This window comes from Chiloscyllium plagiosum, unplaced genomic scaffold (genome assembly GCF_037043375.1).
Source record: "Chiloscyllium plagiosum isolate Xiang-an unplaced genomic scaffold, Cpla_swu_hap1 HiC_scaffold_2, whole genome shotgun sequence".
Taxonomy (NCBI): Eukaryota; Metazoa; Chordata; class Chondrichthyes; order Orectolobiformes; family Hemiscylliidae; genus Chiloscyllium; species Chiloscyllium plagiosum.
The window spans coordinates 101342419-101356732 of record NW_028270140.1 but is presented as its reverse complement, the minus strand read 5'-3'; the positions used below and the strand labels follow the sequence as shown (position 1 = coordinate 101356732).

At 40.1% G+C, this 14314-nt stretch overlaps 1 protein-coding gene across 2 annotated transcripts in view; it reads right to left on the bottom strand.

Annotated features, from left to right (window-relative positions):
- The window catches only part of ell2 (elongation factor for RNA polymerase II 2), a 112290-nt gene that overhangs the window by 19083 nt on the left and 78893 nt on the right, over positions 1 to 14314 (bottom strand). For both annotated transcript variants that reach the window (XM_043709652.2, XM_087999052.1), the window contains 2 exons: positions 12914 to 13007; positions 7829 to 8357 (listed from right to left, as the gene is read on the bottom strand). In XM_043709652.2, coding sequence (XP_043565587.1) covers positions 7829 to 8357; positions 12914 to 13007 — 623 coding nt within the window. The remainder of the gene's footprint in view (positions 1 to 7828; positions 8358 to 12913; positions 13008 to 14314) is intronic.

Sequence of the window (14314 nt, the reverse complement as noted above, 5' to 3'; positions counted from 1 at the left end):
AGAGATCTGAAGAGTTTAACATTAGCAGCAACATGGAACAGCGAACATGTTGCAAATTTTGTACTTTTTTGGAACCATGCTAACAACTTCAGTCTGACTCAATTAAAAAAACTGTGGGCGTTTAAAAATTCAAATCAGACAATGTAGAAATTTCAGAGTTAAGCATGTTTAATTTTATTCTTAATCTATAACAGTTAACTTTATGTATCTGCATTATCACATACCTTAAATCTTCTTCGTCAGCTTTTATTTCAAAGAGCGCAATGTGTGTTTAGGATTAGAACTTACTGTTTTAAGAGTTGAAAACATTCTTTGATATTTTTAAGATGTCCTTGCATATTTTGATTACAGATTTGCGGGTTAAAGCAAAGTTTACATTAACCTCTGGGATTCAAAAAAATAGAAATCGTCCTCCTACAGTTTTTAAAAAATTGGTTAAGTTCATGATCTATTCACAATTTTCCTGTAGTTTATGCAGATTATAACATTTTAAGGACGTTATTGAAATGAGCAGAAGAATTTAGTCTGATTAGTTTGTAGTCAGTGTTATTTATGCAGTAATTTAAACTGCCACAACTATTTTGAACACACCACACCTTTAGGAATGACATTTTGCCATGAACCAAAGCCCAAGTGATTGCCCATCTCTATGACTGATCAACCCTGAGGATTGCCTTATACACTTACTTGCTGTAGTTACTTTCAACTGTACAATTCCCATCCATGTTCCCTCAAATTTATCTAATTGAGAGTACACTGGTTTAGCCAAATAACGTATTTGGTTGAAATATAGCAGAAAGGAGGAGCCAATGTTGACCCCTCCAGCCTGCTCAACAGGATATCGGCTGACCTGACTGTAGCCCCAACTCCATGTTTCTACCTGTCCATACGTAATCCTCAACTCCTTTGCAGTTCAAAAATCTAACGCTGCATCTATCATTCTCTGATAAATTCAAGATTACCAACCCTCTGTATATTGCGCCTCATCTCAAACTTAAATGGGAATGTATATTTTTTAACTGCCCTCTAGTTCTAGACTCCTCTACATTTACTATATTATGCCCTCTCATAACTAATGTTTCAACAAGATCACCTCTCAATCTTCTCCAGTTAGTATAAGCCCAACCTTCCATCAGATGTCATCTCTTTATTCCAAAAAAATCATCAGAGTGCTTGATCTTTGAACTGCCTCCAATGCAAATATTTACATCTTTCCTTAACTATGGATTCCATTATATGATTCAGATTCTGGAAATCTTCATGGATTAAAGTCAATTTTTGAAAAGGATTACAAACACGAACCTAAAACATCTGCTTTGAACACCTGAGCAAGTTGAGCGAACTGCATGAAACCATCAATAAACAAGGACCGGACAGAGACAAAATTAATATTGTTATAAAATACAAGTTCAGATTTGTATTTCATGGTTGATTCATACCATCTGGAAGTTACATATTAGAATGAAAGTTGCTTGCAAATTAGCCAGCTTGGAAAGAAAATGGAACTAGACACTAAAATACACAACTATATTTTAACTGTTGCTTTTTACCAGCAGAGTATAAACAGGAAGATGCACAATCATCGCCTGTGTTTCTCATCATCTTCAAAGACCAATACTTGAGGAGACAACTTGGATTAATGACATGTAAAGGAGTATATCCTTCAAACTTCAGCAGTGAACAAACAAGGCAATAGCTAAACAATCAAGAGTCATTTTCAACTCAAAAACTTTAAGGTCTTTAAACTGCAATTACCTTCCTAACTGTACTAGACTTCTCCCTCCTTAACTTTTGAAGCTTTGTACCTATGTTTGTATTCAGGTTTAATGTTGCATTTTAATTTTTTTCCAGGGTTGAGAATAAAATTCCTTTCTTTCACTGAATAAAACTCTTATTTTGATCTAGATAATTATGTTTTAATTGAAGTGCAAAGCTGTGCACTAAAATAAAATGACTAATGGAGGAGAGAGGAGCCAATTCCCTCTCACTTAAATCAAGATGTACCAGAGCATTCTGTCCAATTTTCACAAGTACTATTTTTCTACTCATCCTAGCAAAGTGGACCAATCTTGCATTTTCACTCAGCTTGACTGTATTTTGATTTTTAGTTGTCCTACTACTTCCTTAACAATGAATTCCAGTATCTTCTAAATGATAAGTTGGCTAGCCTCTAGTTTGCTTCTATTGCCTTCTAAATTGGAGGTGCTTCATTTGTAGTTTTATCTTTCACTACAGAACCTAGGTATTCTCACCACTGTCATGCACTCCTCCAAGCTGAGGCATTTTAAATCGTGTGAAAGAACGGAAAACTCTTTACTTCTTTGCAGTGTGGCGGTTATAATTCTCATCCTCGAAAAGTCACCCTTAATACAACCACAATCTCAAATCTCTACTTCTTCACAAAGTCTTTGACACTGTCATTGCAGTGATCGGTCAGAAATTAAATTAAAGAGCAGTTTAAAACTGCAAATCAATGTTATAGCAATAGACATCCGTCTTGACAGATAACTGAGGCTTTTTCATCATCCTGACTACCTCGACCTCTGCAGTTTTTGAAGTGTTTTAATACACTGCGCTTTTCTAATAATTCCCCATCAGCAGGGCCCTTGCTTAGATTACAGCAACATCAGAAGTGGTATCTCTTATCTTTGCACCATTACTTCTGGATTCTCTCAAGAACAAATGCTGTACTTTGTCCATCCACATGCTGTTATAGTGTCAGAGTGATACAGCATGGAAACTGACCCTTCGGTCCAACCCAACAATCTCAAACTAAACTAGTCCCACCTGCCTGTTCCTGACCCATATCCCTCCATGTATCCTTTCCTTTCATGTATCCTTCCAAATGTCTTTTAAATATAACTGTACCCACATCCACCACTGCCTGAGGAAGTTCATTCCACATGTGAACCACCCTCCATGTAAAAAGAAACTACTCATCTTTTTTAAATCTCTCTCCTCTCACCTTAAAATTGTACCCCAGTCTTGGACAAAAAATAACTATCATTAATTCTATCTATATGTTACATTATTTTATAAACTTCTATCTGGTCCCTTCTCAACTTCCTGCACTCCAGTGAAAATAGTCCTAGCCTTTCTTTATAACTTAAACCTCCATTCCCGGCAACATCCTGGTAAATCTCTTCAGAACCCTCTCTGGCTTGATAATATCCTTTGCATAATTGGGGAACCGGAACCAGACACAGTATACTAGAAGCAGCTTCACTAATGTCTTGTACAACCGCAACATAATGTCCCAACCCCTATACTCAAAGGACTGAGCAATGGCTGAGGGGTGACCTTATAGAGGTTTACAAAATTATGAGGGGCATAGATAGGATAAATAGACAAAGTCTTTTCCCTGGGGTTAGGGAGTGCAGAACTAGAGGGAATAGGTTTAGGGTGAGAGGGGAAAGATATAAAAGAGACCTAAGGGGAAACTTTTTCACGCAGTGGGTGGTACGTGTATGGAATAAGCTGCCTGAGGATGTGGTGGAGGCTGGTACAATTGCAACATTTAAGAGGCATTTGGATGGATATATGAATAGAAGGGTTTGGAGGGATATGGGCCGGGTGCTGGCAGGTGGGACTATATTGCATTGGGATATCTGGTCGCATGGACGGGTTGGACTGAAGGGTCTGTTTCCATGCTGTACATCTCTATGACTCTATGCCAAATGCCTTTTTAACCATCCTGTCTACATGTGACAGAACTCTAAAATTTATGTACCTGCACCCTTAGGTCCCTCTGTTCTATAACACTACCCAAGGCCTACCATTAATTGTATAAGTCCTACCCTTGTTTGTTGTACCAAAATGCAATACCTCACATTTATCCAGACTGAACTCCATCTGCCATTCTTTTTAGCCCATTGACCCATTCATCAAGATCCTTTTGTAATTTTAGAAAACCTTCTTCACTGTCTACTATGCCACCAATTTTGGTGTCATCTGCAAACTTACTAAACATGTCTTTTATATTCTCATCCAAATCATTTATATAAATGGCAAACAAAAGACTTTCAGCATCATCCAAAGACACAAGTGCATGTCCACATGTATGGTAGTGACACCTAGTTCTAGCTCTCCATCTTATTTGACTTTTCCCTACAGTTTATAGAATCTTGATTAAGCTGTAATTTTCTCCAGTTAAACACCAATAATAATTTTAGTCATCCCATCAACCTCAAAAAAATCTTTCCCATCATATTTTGGACTCCAAGAAGTTTTTTTTTTAGAAAAGAGAAAGAAGAGTATCAGCTTATTCAACATTTTGAGAGGAGAGTCATCCTCTGTATTTAGCGTGGATTCTGACAGGATGGGCTACAAAGTGGTTGACAGCATGTCAATGAATTAATTGATGGGAACAATTTTGCCCTTAGTATTTTTGAAATTGTTGAACTAACAAATCAATGTCCTCTGGCGTAGTGCAATATCGATATTCACTCATGGGAGTGCTATGTCAAGTGGTTTTACATAACAGATAAAAAGTAGATGTAGTTGCAAATCAGATGACCTTGAGTCTGCTCCACTCTTCAATAAGACAATGACATTAATTTCCCACCTGATCCCCACAGCCTTGGACTTTTGTCATGAAAATATCCATTTGAGAGTTCAATATTTCAAAACCAATCAATCAGCACAGCTCTCTGGTTTAGAGAATTCCACAGATCAATAACCTCTTATGTGACCGGCTTTCCTTTCACCTGTCCTAAATGACCGCTTCCTTATCCCTGTTCTAGATAATCCATCCAAAGGAAACAACATCTCAGCTCAAGAATAAAGCATCTTAGTTTAGAGAAACGAAAGTGCATTCTACTCAATCTTGTCTGATACCATAATCTCTTCTTCATAGCAATCATCTGAGTAAAACCTTCTCTAAAAAAGGTTTCATGGTAATTAGACATCACTGGCTAGAAGTGTTGATAAGGCATGGGTAATTGCCATTAAGATGGTGGTTGTGACCTGCCTTGAACATCTGCAGTCTATGCCTATGCCTATGCCAAAGTGTCTCAGTGGTTAGCATTGCTGCCTCACGGCACCAGGGAGTTTGATTCCACCCTCAGGCTGTATGGTGTTTGCACATTCTCGTGTCTGCATCAATTTCCTTCAGGTGCTCTGGTTTCCTCCCACAGTCTAAAGATGTGCAGGTCAGGTGGATTAGCAATGGGAAATGCAGGGTGACAGGGATGAGGTGAGCATAGGTGGGATGCTGTTGAGAAGGCCAATAGAATCCCTAAAACATGGAAGCCTATGGTGTGGAGAAGATATACCTACACAGTGCTGTTAGGAAAGGATTTTGACAGTGAAGAAACAGCAATATTGTATCAAGACAGGATCATGTGGGGTTTGCAAAGGAACTAGCTGGTGATGGTTTCTTTTTCCAATGCCTTTTCTTTTTGCTTGCCTGGAGCTGCGAACAAGAACATTTTCATCACCTGCACTGTTTGGTAAAGAGTCCGCAACTACCTGGTCAGGTCCATGCCCCCTAACAAGCAACCCACCCCTCCAGGCACCTTCCGCTGTCACCGCAGGAATTGCAAAACCTGCGTCTACACCTCCCCCCCTCACCTCTGCCCAAGGCCTCAAAGGAGCCTTCCACATCCATCCATGAACTTCTACATGTCATTTATTGTATCCTTTGCTCCTGATGCAGTGTCCTCTACATTGGGGAGACTGGACGCCTTCCAGCAGAGCGCTTTAGAGAACATCTCCGGGACACCCACACCAATCAACTCCACTGCCCCATGGCCGAACATTTCAACTCCCCCTCCCACTCTGCCAAGGACATACAGGTTCTGGGCCTCCTCCACCAGCATACCCTAACCACTCTATGCCTGGAGGAAAAATGCCTTACCTTACACCTTGGGACCCTTCAACCCCAGGGCATCAATATGGACTTCACCAGTTTCCTAATTTTCCCTACCCCCACCTTACCCCAGTTCCAACCTTCCAGCTCAGCACCGCCCTCATGACCCGTTGCACCTGTCAATCTTCCTTCCCACCTATCCGCTCCACTTCCTCTCTGACCTAATCACCTTTACCCCCACCTCCATCCATCTATTGCACTCTCAGTTACCTTCTCCCCAACCCCACCCCCCTCCCCTTTATCTCTCCACCCCAGAGGTTCCCAGCCTCATTCCTGATGAAAGGCTCTGGCCCAAAACGTCGATTTCCTTACTCCTCGGATGATCCCTGACCTGCTGTGCTTTTCCAGCAACACACACAACTCTGATCTCCAGCATCTGCAGACGTCACTGTCTCCCAGTGTTTGGTATAGTACTAGCGAGTGTGTAAGTGACTGCTGAAGTCAATACGTACCCTGATGTATCTGCTACAAGTAAAACAGGAGAGTGTACGGATTGAGTTTTAGACAAATTGCTAGCTTGGCACTTCTACTCCTTGGAACTGTTTCAGATAGTTCAGTTGGTATAGCAGTGGACTGCAAAGAAAAGCAAAGCTGATCTTCCAAGGCCGATTGTGCAAATCTTGCTGAAGAGAGTCTTTCTCTATCCTTCAGTAAGGAGACCAAAACTGCACTCAGAACTCAATGTGTGGTCTCACAAAGACAAGATTGTAGCAAGACTTTCTTGCTCTTCTACTAGCACCTCCATCCAATCCATCACACAACTGGTCTTCCAAACTATTTGCATTTTAACTTCATGATTTCTGTTTGAGTACTCAAATTATTCCAAATATCAACTTGCCTCGACTTTTAAAAGTATTCAGTTTCTCAATTCTTCCTACTTGCCCACATCGGCCACTTTGTTACAGAGCCGTGAAGCTGTTCTATACAGTTGGTTCTGCTATAACGTGATAGTTCTGTTCTTGTGCAATCCCGTTATAAGAAAATCACATAATAGCTGCATCATTTAAACTAATGGGGCCAGTATCAAGTAATAACCAATACGTGCTCAAAACATTTATGCTTTAGAAACAGTTTCCTTGTCAATCGTGTTAGTGAATTTGTATTAATGAAACACATGTTATAGTAGAACGACCCTTTGCAGCCACTTTGCATCATCCCTGGATTAAATTCCTATCTAATTTTGTACAGTCAACAACTTGGATACATACTTAATACACAGTCATTGACATAAACTGCAAACCATTAGTGGATGTTCAAGCACTGATCCTTGCAGCCCAGTTACAGCTTAACCCATTTCTTCCTATTTTGTGTCTGCTAAATCACCTCAAGTTTCTCATACAATAGTTATCAAGTGACTTCTAAAAAATTTAAATTAGTGACTGGTTCCCTCTTTTACCCTACGATCTCCATCCTCAAACACTACATCGCTTTCTTGAACAACATTGATTCTCCAAAACAACTTTCCAATTGCCCTAATACCACTAATAAATTCCAACTTTTTTCTGTTAGGGTTAGGCTAACAGATCAAGAGTGGTTATTTTCTCTCTAGCTTCTTTCTCAAATACTTAAGTTACATTTCTATTCTTTCAATCCACTGGGACCCTATAGGAAATCTATGGAGTTTTGGCAGATCAAAATAAAATGCCACCAGCTACAACTGTATTCAACATCTGCGGTGGGAGAAGAGATTACCAGCTACTTTAAAAGGAAACTGCATGGGATTTGAGAAAGAAACGTACTGGTCTACCAGGAGAAAGGAAGGAAACAAGATTGACTGGATTATTCAAACTGTTGATACTAATTTGGGATTACTAGTAAATCGATATTATCAGTTTTTCCTTTTCAGTCCTTCCTATTGTTTACACTGTCTACTTTCCTTTTTCACAGCATGGACTAAACAGGCAGTATGACAGTATGTGCTGTCATGACTATATAACCAAGTCCAACTTCATTACATACCTGAATTGGCACCTTTAAGGAGGTTTTGTTCCTCAATTTCATTTCTACATTCTTCACTATCATCCTCAGTCTTCTTGTTCTTTTTCTCTTTCTCTCTTTCCTTGTCTTTATGCTTTTTAGCTTTTTTTTTTGACTTTCCATGAGAAGAACAGTCTTTGCTGATGAGTTCAGAGCACTCCAGTTGATGCGGTGGGCTTTCCAATGTAGTCCGAGAGGTAAGCTTTACTTGCTGGTCCTCATAATCTTCACCAGTTTGACCAAGAGCATCAACTGGCAAATCTTGAGTTCCCCTTCTTTCTGGTGTGCATGGGGAATTGGAGTTAGAATTCACAGTGTGAGCAATAGAAACTGGAAGTGGCACAGGAGGAGGAGCTTGAGGAGGAGCAACCGGAGCAGAAATAGCAACAGTTTTTTCATTGGAGGGGTTTAAATGGCCATTAAGTGTTGGTTGCACACGATTAGTGAGGTGTGATATCCTGGGCTTCTTGCTCGCTAGAGGATCAATGAAATCTGATGGCAGAGGTCTCTTCTGTAAAGATATCATAGATATTATTCTCTTCAATATTTTCAAAGCAGGACACTATACATTTTGTTACAATTAATTCAATTTATTATCACAGGTCAAGATTATTTTCTGAACATTATGACAGAACATGCATATTTTGCTAAAATTTCTATTCAGATCTACATCAATACTATCTCCAGAATGGGTAAGTGCAGTTTGTGGACTACTACAGTGTCTTTGCATGTTCAGACCTTGATTTAAATCCAACCAAGGTTGAAGAAATAAAATATGTTAGCTTTGTCAAAATGATGCAATAAAGCAGTTTTGAAATGCAGATTAGAACATGGGTTGGTATGGTATAGAACAGAACCTTGATATCCAACACAGTGCATAACTGAAGCAGAAAGGTTCATTTTATTGCAATGATATCATTCTTTTAAAACCCTCTTGTGTTGGCTATCAGCTGTCTAGTGTTAAATATATTCTTTAACCACTTTCCATTGCCTCATTTACTGCCATCAAGTGCAAAGAGCACAATTGGTTTCAGTTGTGTTGGCATCACCTAACTGCCTCTGTCACTTCCTTTCCTTCCACTAAGCCAACTGCGAAAGCTTCCCTCAGGGTTCCCCCTACCCTAGCTCTGAATTCACATCTTTCTTTGACAGTCATATCTCTCCTAATGCCTTCGGAGTTCATTGTGTTTATAAAATGAAACACCTGCTCCCACTGAACAGCTGACCACCAACTTTCCTTTTTGGCTTCCAAGTCTAATAATAGAGAATTCTTGGTTAATGCTTTAAATAGTTTACTTTTATTTTTATACAGTCTGTAGAGGCATTCCTCAAAGAGCACTTGTATCCATATTCATTTAAGTACAGTTACGGAACATGTTTAGTTTTTAAGAAAAATAAACTGCCACCTTCCTCTTCTCGCCCCAAATGTAGTCTCTGCTTCCTGCCCATTTGCAGTTTTCCTCTTCCACAGCCCACTGTCCCCACTTGCATGCACTCCCTCCACCACAGATGTTCAGTACCCACTGCTACCACCATCTCCCAGATGCCCTGCAGAAATTCACCAAATATCCTGAGACAGCACTTTATAAAATCATGATCATAGCTACAGACAGGAGAAAGTGAGGACTGCAGATGCTGGAGATCAGAGTCGAGTGTGTAGTGCTGGAAAAGCACAGCAGTTCAGGCAGCATCCAAGGTGCAAGAGAATCAACTTTTCAGGTATAAGTGTTCCATGATGAAGAGCTTATCCCTGAAACATTGATTCTCTTGCTCCTCTGATGCTGCCAGACCTGCTGTGCTTTTCCAGCACCCCACACTACTCATATCTACAGGACAAGCCAGGGAACTATAGACCAGTGAGCCTGATGTTGGTGGTGGGCAAATTGTTGGAAGGAATCCTGAGGGACAGGATGTACAAGTATTTGGAAAGGCAAGGACTGATCAGGGATAGTCAACATGGTGTTGAGCATGGAAAATCATGTCTCTCAAACTTGAATGAGTTTTTTGAAGAAGTAGCAAAGGATTGGTGAGGGCAGAGCAGTAGACGTGATCTATTTGGACTTCAGTAAGGCGTTCGACAAGGTTCCCCATGGGAGACTGGTTAGCAAGGTTAGATCTCACGGAATACAGGGAGAACTAGCCATTTGGATACAGAACTGGCTCAAAGGTAGAAGACAGAGGGTGGTGGTGGAGGGTTGCTTTTCAGACTGGAGGCTTGTGACCAGTGGACTGCCACAAGGATCGGTGCTGGGTCCACTACTTTTTGTCATTTATATAAATGATTTGGATGGGAGTATAAGTGGTATAGCTAGTAAGTTTGCAGAGGACACCAAAACTGGAGGTGCAGTGGACAGCAAAGACGGTTACTTCAGATTACAATGGGTTCTTGATCAGATGGGCAAATGGGCTGAGAAGTGGCAGGTGGAGTTCAGGTAAATGTGAGGTGTTGCATTTTGGGAAAGCAAATCTTAGCAGGACTTGTACACTTAATAGAGCTAGATTAGATTACTTACAGTAGTGGAAACAGGCCCTTTGGCCCAACAAGTCCACACCAACCCACCGAAGCGCAACCCATCCAGACCCATTATCCTACACCTAACACTACGGGCAATTTAGCATGGCCAATTCACCTAACCTGCACGTTTTTGGACTGTGGGAGGAAACCCACGGGGAGAATGTGCAAACTCCACACAGTCAGTTGCTTGAGGCTGGAATTGAACCCGGGTCTCTGGCGCTGTGAGGCAGCAGTGCTAACCACTGCCACCGTGCCGCCCACTCATGGAAATGGTAAGGTCTGAGGGAGTGTTGCTGAGCAGAGACCTTGGAGTGCAGGTTCATAGCTCCTTGAAAGTGGAGTTGCAGGTAGATAGGATAGTGAAGGCGGCGTTTGGTATGCTTTCCTTTATTGGTCAGAGTATTGAGTACAGGAATTAGGAGGTCATGTTGTGGCTGTACAGGACATTGGTTAGGCCACTGTTGGAATATTGCATGCAATTTTGGCCTCCTTCCTATCAGAGAGATGTTGTGAAACTTGAAAGAGTTCAGAAAAGATTTACAAGGATGTTGCCAGGGTTGGAGGATTTGAGCTATAGGAAGAGGTTGAATAGGCTAGGGCTGTTTTCCATAGAGTGTCGGAGGCTGAGGGGTAACCTCAGAGGTTTACAAAATTGAGGGGCATGGATAGGATAAATAAACCAAGTCTTTTCCCTGGTGTGTCCGAGTCCAGAACTAGAGGGCATAGGTTTAGGGTGAGAGGGGAAAAATATAAGAGAGACCTAAGGGGCAACCTTTTCATGCAGAAGGTGTACGCGTATGGAATGGCTGCCAGAGGATGAGGAGGAGGCTGGTACAATTGCAACATTTAAAAGGCATCTGGATGGATATATGAATAAGAAGGTTTTAAAGGGATATGGTCCGGGTGCTGACAGGTAGGACATCTGGTCGGCATGGACAGTTTGGACCGAAGGATCTGTTTCCGAGCTGTACATCTCTATGACGTTGTAACACCATCATTTGCAAGTTCTCCTCCAAGCCACTTGCCATCCTAATTTGGAAATACAACACTGTTCCTTCATTGTCACTGGGTAAAACTCCTAGTATTCCTGCCAAAACATTGTGGATCCACCTACAGTGGTTCAAAACAGCAGCTCACCACCATCTTCTCAAGGACAACTAGGGACGGACAATGTTAGTGATGCCCACCTCCCACAAGTGAATTAAAAAAGGTGACTGGTTTTGTTTGGTTCCCCATTGGGACTTGAGCTCCCACAGTTTTGTAATGAAACATATTCTTTCACAAGAGCTAACTCCACAAAATGTTTGTCGGTAGTGGGGTGGGACAACTATGAAGCACTTGCAGCAAGGGCAGGAACATTGCACAGATCTAAATTCACTCTTATCCTGGTTGACTTTGATTACCAAAAACAAGACCTGTTCTGGGATTCCTGCCAGTATACCTGTCCACCTTTTTAAAGGATTCAAGAGTTGTCCTGATTTGGTGGAAATCAATGCCAGAGGGCAGAAAAGCAAGGGAGGTTAAGTTTAACCTTTATGGGGTTCAGACTCAACTTATTTATTGTATCCAATTCAGGGTACCACATATGAGCAAGAATGTTGAAGATATTAAAAGGTTGCAGAAAATATTTATGAAAATAGTTCTGGGAATAGGGACTTCAGTTACATGGATAAACTGGAGGACTTGGAATTGTTCTCCTTGAAGTTAGGCTATGGTAGAGGTCTCAAAATAATAGCAGTCACAACAGTAAACAGAAAGAAACTGTTGCAATGGGTAGAAGCAATGGGCACGAAAATATCATTATTTAGAGTTACAGATTTGAGGGAAACATTTTTTAAAATAGCATGTTCTTCGGATCTGGTATGCACTTCCCCAAGTGGAGACAGATTCAATTGTGGAGAAAGTGAGAACTGCAGATGCTGGAGATCAGAGCTGAAAATGTGTTGCTGGAAAAGCACAGCAGGTCAGGCAGCATCCAGGGAACAGGAGAATCGACGTTTCGGGCATAAGCCCTTCTTCAGATTCAATTGTGGCTTTCAAAAGGGAACAAATTAATCACAGAAGCGTTAGGCTTACAGGGCAGGAATGGAACGGTGTGTGGCTGAATTGCTTTCAAGCTTCTATAATTACAAGTGCTAAACAGACAAATTATTTTATCTGTTAAGATAGGTTTGTTCCTCAACAGAATGGAAATCAAAAATTGAAGAGAGATTGGCAGAAGCAGAGAGTTGGAAACTGCTATTTATAAATTACTTGTAAATTACTTTTACAGCACCCAAGTAGGGCCTCAAAATTAAGTATTTCTGTAAACCACTAAGGTTTAAGGCCTACTTCTTAGAAAGCCCAAAGATAGCTGCAGTTATCTTCCAGGTACAAGAATATTCTATTTTAAAGAGCTGTGAAAGAATTCAAAACCACAATTATGTACAATTCTTCAAAATAAAGAATGCATTAGAAATTAGCAAACAAGTGGAAGTTAAGGGTTTCAGAATTAACAGTGGAAATCAGCGTGCAATCAAAGAATTATGAATTTGGCAGCTGATTTTATTTACCTCTGGTGAAGATGCAGATCCTCTGTCTTTGGGGGAGCTTGATGGAACTTGTTCTGCTTGTTGGCTGCTAGAATTCTGCAGTTGAGTTAATTTTCTGTTTATAAAATTCAGAAGAAAAAGTTAGATCCATCTTCTCATCTTGGATCCAAGCAATTAATTTGACTGTTTTCTTTATATTCATGGAAAGCCTTAGTTCTATTTTTGGTAGAAACAATTTTCATTGCACAGAATAAGTATCATTCTGAAGTCTGTGAAACTAGTTAAATCAAAGATTACATCAAACATCAATAGATTCACAAAATTAAACAAAGATGAGGGTTACAAATGACCATCTCAGTTACATTGCCAACTTTACAAAAAAAGCGTGGGGAGGGTGAGCGAGTGCAGGAGAAAGGAGAGAGAGGGAGAGAGCAGGACAAAGAAGTGAGAGAGCGCGGGAGCGTGAGAGAAGGGATTTCAACTCGACTAGCTTTTATTATATGATAATATTTGGACTACAAGGTTTAGACTAACGACAATGTTAATTCTAACCATTACTTTCTTTAATAGATGTCAATTTTCCCACAAGCAAGTGGCCTCCAATAAATTAAGTGGCCTTTAATTCTCACTTGATTAGCTGTCTCATTGCACATCTAATTATTCAAAGCCCCTTAATGCATTACTCAAATAGGTGTTAAGGCTTTTAAAAAAAATGCTCGGTAATGTTATACCATTAGGTTTGGACCAAACCAGTTATAGCACCTTAAAATATTTTCACTAAAATTTGACTTATATGACTATGTAATATTAGAATATTAACCTTAAAGTAGCTTAAAAATGACTAGCAAATCAATAAAAATGTTATACTGTGCAAGATCACACCAGTGCTGCCATTTTCATACATGCTGCATTTGCACAACCAGTGTAATCTTTAAGGACAGTAGTTTCTAGGAAGGTTAAAGAAATGTTTTGATTAGCTTCAGCAAATCCCACCAACTTAACTTTGGATGCTGTCACTGTATGTGACAAAGGTCTTGTCAGCATTCTAGTTGTTTTGGCAATAGCTTACATTAACAGTCAAATTAATGCTCTTGTTATGTCAGATTGAATACATCAACAGAATCATCAGGTTTTTTGTTGTAACATCCAGCTTGGGAAAAATTTAGGTAGGATATTCGCCTCAAGGTGATAAGCAAAAGTAGTTTACAATAATCTGTCAAACGTTTGAGTTGTTATCGAGGTAACAAGTTCTTGAAAATGCCTACACCTGGAAAAACCCAACATAAACCACAATGAAGATAGTCATTTTCAAGATTTAAATTAGACTTATTTTATATATTGATTTGCATTGCAAGTGAAGTTAAGTTCTAGAATAATAATAACAGTCAATAAGCTTTCACTTAGCATCTAATCTATAAAATG